At 37.6% G+C, this 11,540-nt stretch overlaps 1 protein-coding gene across 2 annotated transcripts in view; it reads right to left on the bottom strand.

Annotated features, from left to right (window-relative positions):
• Positions 1–2,713: 2,713 nt before the first annotated feature.
• Positions 2,714–11,540, bottom strand: part of DSC3 (desmocollin 3) — a 47,559-nt gene continuing 38,732 nt past the window's right edge. Inside the window, exons 15-17 of one of the 2 annotated variants that reach the window (XM_055323560.1) lie at positions 6,235–6,492; positions 4,445–4,487; positions 4,288–4,364 (exon numbers count right to left, since the gene is read on the bottom strand). In XM_055323560.1, the coding sequence (XP_055179535.1) occupies positions 4,461–4,487; positions 6,235–6,492 (285 nt within the window). In that variant the 3' untranslated portion in view covers positions 4,288–4,364; positions 4,445–4,460. Of the gene's footprint in view, positions 4,365–4,444; positions 4,488–6,234; positions 6,493–11,540 lie in introns of both variants that reach the window. The other variant, XM_055323559.1, reaches the window with a different exon arrangement.

Raw genomic sequence — 11,540 nt, 5'->3', positions numbered from 1 at the left:
CTGCCAGTCTTAAGCACAATTTTATAACAGTTCATCTTGGAATCATTTAATCATTAAAGATAGCAAAGACAAGATATGGAGTTAACAGTTTTATTACATCCTGTATCTGCATCTATTACTTTACACATCCCCTTTTTACTTATTTTAACCTGCCAGGTTTCTTTAAAAGCAAAGTAACTTCTCTTAATAGCATACTTAAAGTTCTATTAAAAATGCTGCAAACCAAACCTCACTGCATTTTAGACATTTAGACTGCTTCCTTATAAAAATATGAAAAAAACAATCTGTACATTTACATTAAAAATTCAAGAATATTCACTGGAAAAAATGAAAGCTATTTTCACACTGAAATAACATAATTTCCCCCTTACACATAAAAGGAAAGAATACCACATGTTAAAAATGTTTACATTAAACATAAGACTATAAAAGGAAAAGCACCCTTTTAAAAGCCTAGGTCTGAAAATCTAGATTTCAGGGGGAAAATAAGAAAACAGGAAATGTGGCATCAGGTAAACAATTTAGAAACACACTTAACTGAACACCTTCTATCTCAGTGCCCAGAGGACTGCATAAGGAAGAAAGTATTCCCCATGAATGCCTTGATTGTTCTGCACAGCCAGTTCGGGCCCATCCTGTAAATGCCTGCAGATGCATCACGCAGTCATGCAAGCCCTTCCCTTGATTCCACACTCCAAATAAGGTGAGGTATGGAGAAAGGGTTGGTAATATTCCCCTAAATTCAAATGGGAGCTGCCTTTGGCCTGAGAAAAGCAGCAAAAGGGAGGGTCTGACCTAAGAAAACTTAAGTAGCAGTGTTGTCTTTACTACCAGTGTCCCTTTGTTGGCTCTCTACTTGCCCTTCAAGGCCTGGGTTTTCATGTTGCTGACTGTCCAAATATCCTACTTGGGCTTGCACTCTCCCTAAGCTCCCTGTGTTCTCAAATGATGACTAAGTTTTTTCTTTCCTGTATTCAAAATGCCTGTTTCTTCTATTAACTTGAAAAATCCTTGTAAGAAAGAAATCGCATAAAAATTAAGTCAAACTAGGGATCCCTGGGTGCCGCAGTGGTTTGGCGCCTGCCTTTGGCCCAGGGCGCAATCCTGGAGACCCGGGATCGAATCCCACATCGGGCTCCCGGTGCATGGAGCCTGCTTCTCCCTCCGCCTGTGTCTCTGCCTCTCTCTCTCTCTCTCTGTGACTATCATAAGTTAAAAAAAAAAAAAAAAAAAAGAAAAATTAAGTCAAACTATAGGGTGATTGACAGCCTGGAGCATTTGCCACCTAAGTGTTACTGGCAACACTGGGAGAGAGGTTAAAGAAAGGGGACTGATGGGAGGGCTAGATGTCTTTGATCCACTATGCCAGTTTAAAACAGGGAAGTGAGTGGGGAAATGGCATTTTACAATTTCCAGGCTCAAATTAGAACACAGCAAATGGCAAGGAGTCTTAGGATGGTCATGCCCCTCTTGGTCCCTTCAGTAAGATTTGTGCTCTCACCCTGTTCCCTTTATCCCCTGAAATCTGACCACCGGAATATGGCTATTTGGCTCTGAATTTTTAAAATGTTGGTAGATAAGAGAGAAAAAGAAAATGGTGATAGAATCCTTTTTCCAGAATTAGGTTTTAAAAAGCTTTCAGTATTAGCTCCAAGAAAAGCACTGCATCTCTGGAACTTTGCCACTGGAAGTCAGGCAGCCCTAGCTCTAACAGCTTTTGCCAGTTTGTGCATGCAGAACCAAACTGCAAAGCAAAGCTACTGTTCCACTTACTTGCCTCCTTCCTTTCCACTGAAACCAGAGAAGGTTAATTAGCTGTATACGATTTTAAAGAAATTATGCAAATGTACGTGAACTATCTTCTGATATGCTCAGCTCTGCAGCACAAGACCAAAGGCTAAGAGGCTCTCTTTTTAAAATCCTGGATTCCTACTGTAGGACACACCTACCTTATTTTATCAGATTCCTCTTTGGTTTTCATTTTATTTTAAACATTGCACTAATAGTTTTATATAAATATATATTTATTTATTTGTGTGCATGTGTGTGTGTGTTTACCCTTATAGCATTTCTATGAAAACTTTCTAAGCCAAAATGGCAGAGAGCAAAGAAGCAATCACCATTCATTTATATGGAAATCTTTTTAGTGTTGTCAGATCCAAAAATTAACCGTTCCTCGGCTTTTCTGATACCTTAGGACACATTTTACTAAGGGATGCACAAAATAAATGGAGATCAAGCCCAGACACTTGCAGACGCCATTCAAAGCCCTGGCAGTGGATGCTGAGAAACAGTACAGTTCCTGGGGAAGGTGCTTGGCAAGGCGGCTCTCTGCTCCGGGTGCACGCTGCCTCCCTAAGGCTTACTGCAAGACAAGCCCTAAATGCTATTTTCACTTTTGTCTTTATTCATATAAGTGCAAATCTTCTTCAGGTATCATCAGGTTAGCAAAAACAGTTGCTAATGTAGGTCTTTGTGAAACACAAACTTTTGAAAAGCAGGGGATACCACTGTCTCTCTTCTCTCTTCTCTCTCTCTCTCTCTCTCTCTCTCTCTCTCTCTCTATATATATATATATATATATATATATATATATATTATATATATAGAAAGAGAAAGAGAAAGAAAGAAAAGAAAAGAAAAAGAAAAGAAAAAGAAAAAGAAAAAGAAAAAGAAAAAGAAAAAGAAAAAGAAAAAGTCAGGTAAGCCTATATTCATATTGAACATTGCCCACCATTCTTTATTTGACTGTGAGGCTCACTGTGTGAGTTAGCCCATGTAGTGGCAATGTCACAATTCGTCACAGCTGCAAAATTTTTAAGTTAATTTAGTTTTGTTTCTCTTCCAAAATGTTCTTCAATTGGTGATACATAATATTTCTTCTCTATTTTTTAAACTAACGCATGAAGTGAGTATACAACAATGTGATATGAGATTCTGCATAGGATTAGGTGTTAATTATTTTAAGTTTAAACACCTTCTCTTTAGGGTTTTTTTGCAAGTCCTTTGCAGAGGCTCTATCACATGAACAAATCTGAGCAGCACAAAATTTTAAGCAACAGTTTGAAAGCTATTAAAATGCTCCGAGGGGTTCTTTTGATTGTTTATAGCATTTTAAAATATTTATCTGCTTTAATAAGGAGCAATTTATGTGAAAATGATAGTGAAAGGAAATGCACACTCAGCCCTCATTGCTACGCATAACTATGACAAGGTCTGTTTCTTCAGAATGTGTGGCACGGCATACTCCGTCTAAGGAAAACATATTCTAATTGCAAATAACTACTATTGAGAGAAAATAAAAAGCCAGATGTGCTAAACTTGCAAAATAAAAACATGAAAGTACGATATTAAAAAGAAGAAAAACAACTTTTTCTCAGCATAATGTTCATCACTGCACATTACCAATAGTAGTCCTGAATCTCAGGGAAAAAGATGTTAAGACTTGTGATTACAATCTCAATAGGTCTTTGGTATTTTTCATTAAAAATATGATTACAGTGTAGTCTAACATCATATTTTTAAGACCTTACTGGGGCAGTCAAGTAGATAGACCTGCTCTTCATGATCTAGTTGCTAGCCAGAAGGAAAATGAAATTCTAGTACTCTCTGGAGCTACCAACTTGGTGGTACTGATTCTTTAAAGAGCTAAAAAATGCGATATAATTTAACAAAATGTTTGATATAATCCTATTCGACTTAAATCTAAATCTGGAAAAAGAACAGAATTTCTAGCCCACATAGCTATTCTATATTCAATCAAGTACAGCTTAGCTATCATTGGACTAATATTAACCTAACACATTTATTGGTACAGTGTCTATGAAGAATGGCAGGTCCTTTATAGACCTTAATTCAAATGCTACAGCATGAGATCTACCAGCTGTCTATTTACTTGGCAGTAAAGAAGACAAGAGACATTTTAACATTTCAAATTCCTTGGAAAACATTAGCAACAAATTGCTATAAAAATACAACTTGGTAAATAGTACAATCCAAAATTCAGAAAGTTATATGTATTTTTTTAATGTATAGATATATTAGAAATATATCTATATGTATCTTTATATATATTAGAAATTGAAATTGAACTTTACAATATCCCTTTGCCTTTGGAAACCTCTAGAATGTTTGGCAAATACATGTCTAATTGTAGCACTTTAACATTATCTCTTTGTGCATGTCTCTGCTAATGTAGTAAATTTGGCTCCCAAATTATTTAAAAAGTCAAGGCCATCTTCTTCCTGTTTTTCACTGCAGCAACCCACAGAACCAGCTGGAGATCCTCTTCCTTCATAGTTATATGTAAGGACATAATCTTGAGATGGCATGTGATCTTCATTCTGGTTACACAGATGCAATTTCTATAAAGTAAAAAAAAGGATTCTATTATTGTTTTAAACACTCTTAAACATATGAACATAAAATTTATTTTTTTATTTACCTTTTATGTTTAATTTCTAACCAGTGTGTCCTCTAATGGAGTCCTACATACAAAAAATGCACATGATTGGTTGATATCACAACCGTACCACAAAGTCAGTATATTTTACATTTCTAGTAATCAATATAAATTTTAAAAATTACATATATACAAATGTTATATTTAAGTACATTTAAATTAGCATTAAATGCTTAATCTAAATTTTGTACCGAGAGGTGAGGCTAACCCACAAAATGGTGACAGTATGCATGGCAGGCAGTTAAGAATTTGATTCTGGATATTTGAACAGTCCTGACTCTGAGTCATATCTCTGCTTAGTCACTATGTATATGACTTTGGGCAAGTTACTACACATCTTGAAGTCTTACTTCTAACTCTCCTTATGTCTAAAACAGGAATATACACAGTGACTATCTCACAATACGGATGAAATAGAATACTCTTATTTTGCCCAGCACACAGTAAATATTCAATAAACGTGCAATTAATAAAGTAGGCAAGAATTACCACATTGGCTTCAGAATCAAGTTTCCAAGACAGCCCAAACGTGACAAAAGTAGAGAGATGCACAAAGCATTTTAGTGAAATTAGAAAGAATCAACATCACCCACGTTGCAAAAACCAGGCCTTGGGAATGGAGTGGACAAGCATTCAGCTACAGCCATCCTCACTGGCTGCTACCCGCCTCTCTGCCAACCTATCGAACTCCTTCGGCTCCTTCCTCCTCACTCCTCACTAACTACAGTTTCTTTCTTTGGCTTATGTTACCAAGTGCCTTTCTTCACAACCATTCCAGCCTCATATCCCATTATCTGCTGTGCACATTAAAGGACACCCTTAAGAGCACTTCTTAGGCTCCACTATTTCCCAACCTGACCTTACATGAATATTGAATAGAAACTTTTAGAAAAGAGATGAACACTTGAATTTGATGGGAAAAAATGCTATGGACATGTGATAAGCTACAGCTGCAGCACAGAATGATGCTATCTGCAGTCCATTAAAGGATTAAGGGTTCTGGTCCACTGTAGGTGTTACAATAGTATCAGTACACTCTGATAAAAAGAAAACTTAGTCCCAGATAGAATATTTAATCCAGTGCTTTCTCTACCCAGGTGGTACATGTGCATCACCTGAGGAGCTTTAAAAATAATAATAATAATAAAAAGCCAAACCAATTAAATGCAAATCTTTCAAGGTGGAGCATTTAAAAGCTTCCCAGGGGATTTTGATGTGTTGCCAGGACAAAATCCATGATTTAATCCCTCTTTTCTTTTATATCCTTGCTTTCCCCTGAATAAAAACACTTTATATTTGAATAGTGCTTTTTACATTAAGTATAGTTCCTATAACTCATATTACTTAACATACCCCCTAGAATTGTGTACGAACGTTTTGTTTTCAGAGAGAAATACAGATTTGATTGGGGGAGTTTTGTGATTAGAGGGAATGAGATTTTTTTTTTCACATTTCTCTATATTAAAATAGTTCAGGAGGTAAATAACATCTATAAACAGCATGCAACTTTAGTGGTGATATTAGAAATTTCCAATTCTCATGAGATTTTAGAAATTAAAAGAAATGGGACAGATGGGATTAGATCTCTCTTATGTTAAACAATGTGACAACATCGAAGCACGTTTGGTGGGGGCCATGCGGGGAATGACCAGAGAGTGGAAGAGAAAGGATACATTGAAAAATATGCAAAAACATCTGTGGAAACTTTATGTTAACTTCAATTTCCTATTGTTCATTTAAATTGCAGATGCAAAACATTCAGGAAAACTCACTTCACCAAGACGGGGCTGAGTGAAACTATGCCACTCGGAGTAGGTGTATCTGCAGTTGTCCACCTCTGTGGGTCCTCCTCTGCAGGAATCCAGGGTGTGATGATGCCCGGTTCCCCGGCACGATTCCAGTGTCTGGTGTCCACCTTTCACCATTTCAATGGTCTCCTGACCTCCATTTTTCACTCCTGATCCCATAGTACCGCAAAAGCCTTGGCCAGAGTTGTTGACTGTCTGGGTCATAAACCCATTGGCAGAACACTAAAATGAAATAAAATAAGACCATTTGTATTGAGGAAACGGATTCCAAATAAAGTTGTAAGAAGACAAGGGAGAGAGGATGTTTATTTAGCCTTTTATTGATTCATCCATTCATTAACAGACATTTTTGTTTTCTAATTATGTGCCCAGTGTAGGATGCAAAGATGGACATGATACCTCAGTGGCTCCAAGAAGTTCTTATTCCAATGAGGCAGAAAAACAGATAATTACTTTAAATACACACACACACACACACACACACACACACACACACACACAGAGTGCTATAGGAACACAGAAGAAGACCTTAAAATCCTGGGCAGCCCAGGTGGCTCAGGTGGTAGTTTAGTGCTACCTTCAGCTCAGGGTGTGATCCTGGAGACCCGGGATTGAGTCCCACATTGGGCTCTCTGCATGGAGCCTGGTTCTCCCTCTGCCTGTGTCTCTGCCTCTCTCTCTCTCTCTCTCTCTCTCTCTCTCTCTCTCTCTCCCTCTCTCCCTCTGGTCTCTCATGAATAAATAAATAAAATCTTTAAAAAATAACCCAAGCCCAGAGAGAATAAGTGGAGAAGACTAGAAAATACTACACTGAGGGACTTCTGGACTCCTACTTAAGAAATGGGAAAAAGAAAGCACTACCTGCAGGAAGCCCTACACGTAAAGGCAATGGAGTACTTTGGGGGCCTTTAACTTTCAGCCTGTTGAGAATGGCTGCCACATTGAGTTCACAGTGAGAGAGAAAGTGGAGAGGTCACAAAAGGCCAGAGAACATAAAGATCCATATGCCATGCAAAAAAAAATTAGACTATCCTGAAGATCATGGGGACTCAAAGAAGGATTTTAGTAACAGGTAAGGGACATATTTCTTACAATAATTCTGGGCAATAATGCAAAAGACAAGTAAGAAGACAAGTTGAATATCATGGATACCAGAGAGGTTTCACTAGGTGAAACATGATAAGGACCTAAGCCAAAGTAGAAGCAATGATGATTCAAAGTAGTTGGATCCCATACAAAGTTTACTGGTGGTCAGATGGATGAAACAGCAAAGGGAAGAGTCAGGAATTATTACTGAGCGCTCTGCTTGCTTGTGCAACTAGATAGATGGTATAAATCACTATACCATGTAGTGATGAAGGATGCACTCATGGGTGAGAGGAGGGTAAACAATTCAGTTTTATACATAATTACTTTAAGAAATTTGAGAAACCTATGGATGCCCAAAATAAGTACATGGATATGAATTGGATATGAATTGATGAATCAGTAATGATGAATATGTGAGCCTGGAGTTCGGGTGGGGGAGCTGAGCTGGAGCTATAATACCGGAAGTCATCACCATTTAGGAGGTAGTTGAAGCCATGGGAAGAAATTATAACTCCCAGAGAAAATGGTAGACTAAACAAAAAGAAGGCTAAGAATAGAACCACAATCATGAAATGGGCAAAAGACATGAACAGAAATTTCACAGAGGAAGACAAAGACATGGCCAAAAAGCACATGAGGAAATGCTCCACTTCACTGGCCATCAGGGAAACACAAACAAAACCACAATGAGATACCACTTCACACCAGTGAGAATGGGGAAAATTAACAAGAAAGGAAATCACAAATGTTGGAGAGGATGTGGAGAAAGGGGAGCCCTTTTACACTGTTGGTGGGAATGTGAACTGGAGGTTCCTCAAAGAGTTAAAAATAGACCTGCCCTATGACCCAGCAATTGCACTGCTGGGGATTTACCCCAAAGATACAGATGCAGTGAAACACCGGGACACCTGCACCCCGATGTTTCTAGCAGCAATGTCCACAATAGCAAAACTGTGGAAGGAGCCTCGGTGTCCATCGAAAGATGAATGGATAAAGAAGCTGTGGTCTATGTATACAATGGAATATTACTCAGCCATTAAAAACGACAAATACCCACCATTTGCTTCGACATGGATGGAACTGGAGGGTATTATGTTGAGTGAAGTAAGTCAATCGGAGAAGGACAAACATTATATGGTCTCATTCATTGGGGGAATATAAAAATTAGTGAAAGGGAATAAAGGGAAATGAGAGAAAATGAGTGAAAATATCAGAAAGGGTGACGAAACATAAGAGACTCCTAACTCTGGGAAACGAACAAGGGGTAGTAGAAGGGGAGGTCGGCAGGGGGTTGGGGTGACTGGGTGATGGGCACTGAGGGGGGCACTTGGCAGGATGAACACTGGGTGTTATGCGGTACGTTGGCAAATTGAACTCTAATAAAGAAAAATTTTTAAAAAAGAATAGAACCACAAGGAAAGCAAATCAAAACAAAACAAAACATGTTTTAAGGGTGGATAAGCGAATTAGAGGACAGAACTGATCTGAAATAGCTATTGAGAGAACAGAGGAACCCAAGAGGCACAACTCTGAAGTCATGCCGAGAGGATTAGCGTAAGGAGAAAACATCAAAGTAGTTTAAGAACTGGTTCAAATAAAGTAATCCACTATTAGATTCAAGTAAAAAGGTGGCCATTGGTGACCTCTGTCAAAAGAATTTCCAAGAAGTGCTGAATGAACAGAAAGTAATGCCATGGACAAATCAAGTATAATCTCTCAAAAAGCTGTTTCAAAGAAAAAGAGATAAGAAGGGAACTAGAGGAGAACAGAGTCAAGGGAATGTTTGAAGATAAAAAGACTTGGCTAAGCATTGACGAAGGCCGGAACCTTATATGGAACTCTGGGCTGTAGGTGGGAAGTCTGGTTAGAGCGGTAACCTCAAGCATGTCAATTCTAATTATAAACTGTTACTTTCAGACAAGACCTCCATTAAAATCAGGCTCCATTGTGCCATCTTCTTACCAATTTGCTTTTCTTCTATTTAATATGCAGAGTCTCTAACTAAACTGGAAGATTTTCAAGTTCAGATGATTTGGAGTTTTGGATATTTCAGAATCTGAAATGTCCCTATAGACGTCATACATAGTGTCTCACTGCCTTAGAAAATTATACCAGAGAAGAGAACTGAAAGTAGCCATTTGGTGGCACTGCTACCCCATATTTTTTGCTTGGATTGCTCCTACAGTGAAATTCTATTACAAAAGAGAAAAGAAAAATAATCCTGATTATCAAATCTCCTTGATGGTATAGTTTTTGTCATTATACATACATGCTCAGAGATCATGCAAGCGAATACCAGGAGAATTCAAACTAAACTAAAACCAAGGCCTAGCCCACAATGCCATGTTTCACATTCTATTTTCTGTTCCTTCCTGTCACCATGTACGTTCTCACAGGGTATCATATACTCCTTTTCCACACCCATGATTTCCAGATTTAACTTCTCCAGTCCTGACTTTTCAACCAGCGCCTAACCTCTTCTGAACCCCTTTGACTTCAACTTAAGTCCAGAACTAAAGTCATCACCTGTACTCACTGTACTAAAATGAGCTTACACATTCACTATGAAATTCTGTTACATTTTGTAAAAATATACCTAAATTAAACTGCAGTATAAATTAATCATTCTGAGAATTTTGAGAAGTGTTCCTAACAGAGAACAGGCAAAGGTAGGTCTGAGTATGTTATGGTGAAATTGCCAATTAATGCCAGCAGCTCTAGTATCAAATGGCAAAGAACAAGTATTACAAATATCTCCATCATTCCCTTCTCACGTATAAGATAAGAATTTACTAGGAATTAAAGACTATCAAGGGACTCAATGTATTTTCTGAATGGAGAAATAATTACAAGGTTCCACATGGAGGCATGTCAAGCATAGTGCTATGATTTTACGTGATGGTGGGAGGAGGTGAAAGAGGCAAAGTCGTTAAGAAAGGTATCCTAACACAGAGATACAGAAAAGGTTTGAAAGGCTTAATATAAAGTCCTTGTCCTTGGTTATGGCCTCTGTTGCTTTGACCTCATTTTTTATTTTGTTACTCAAAAGCTAACAACCTTATCATTTACACATTTAAAATATTTATTATCCTTATTTTAATTTTCCAGTGACCATTATCCATTCTCGTAGAGTTACCTCCTGCTTCAACTACTGAAAGATTCTAATCCTTTCTCTTCCCTATCCCTAATATCTTCCTATTCTCACTGATCATCCTACTGACTCAGCATCACACTGCTCCCATTATGCCACTTCTGTGCAGGAAAACCATCGCCTGCTCTTCCTTACCAAGAGAATAAATCCCAAGTCCTTAACAACAGCCCCATCTCCTACTCCTCTCTTCCAAATGCCTAACGAGTTTCAAGCTTCTACTGCAAAATAGCATTTCTTCCATTTCAAATCAATTTCTTTACTATTTGTTGAAGGATCTCTAAACTTTGTCACCTCCTTTTTTTATTCATAAGGCTGTTTTCCACCTTTATAGCTATTCCCACCATCTTTCTACTTTCAAACCCTTCCTATTCTTTAAGTTACCAAGGCTTTCACCAAGTCTTTCCAGTTGATCCAGACAACACGAATGCACTTAAGTATCACAAGCACCTTTGAAAGACAACAGTTTTCTATCATATTGGTGCTAATGGTTTACTGGCATGTTCCTACTTATTTTTCCCATAAAAATAGATTCCTTTTCTCATCAATACTTTGAAATCTTTTTGGGGGAAGAACATGCCTTGTAAGAACTTTTTAAATATACATCTCCCCAGACAAGAAGCCTAGTACAAAACACCTCAGCAGTCTCAAGAAATCTATACGGAAAGAAAGTGGCAATAATCTTCCAAGTAATCTATCCTCCCCCCACATACTTTTATTAAAAATATGTATCTCTTTGGCATTTTCTTAGTTGATCTTGAAAACTTTTAGTAAGTTTTTTTTTCCTATTATCAGTGGTCAAGAGTCAGAAAAACAAATAATATCTGGAAGTGTACATTGTGGAGAACAGCTAGAAAATTGGTATTATAATAATTTCACAACATCAAAGAGCAAGTTTTAAATCATAACACTAGAGAGTGGAAGAATAAGAATAAAAACAATGCATCTGATTTAAGAAGTTCAATAAATGTCACCTACATAAATATTTGAATATTGACAGATAAAATACTTATGCCTACAAAATCTGACCAAA

Source organism: Nyctereutes procyonoides, unplaced genomic scaffold (assembly GCF_905146905.1).
Source record: "Nyctereutes procyonoides isolate TBG_1078 unplaced genomic scaffold, NYPRO_anot_genome, whole genome shotgun sequence".
Lineage (NCBI taxonomy): Eukaryota > Metazoa > Chordata > Mammalia > Carnivora > Canidae > Nyctereutes > Nyctereutes procyonoides.
Note: the sequence above shows the minus strand (reverse complement) of the source record. Positions and strands in the feature narration are given on the sequence as shown.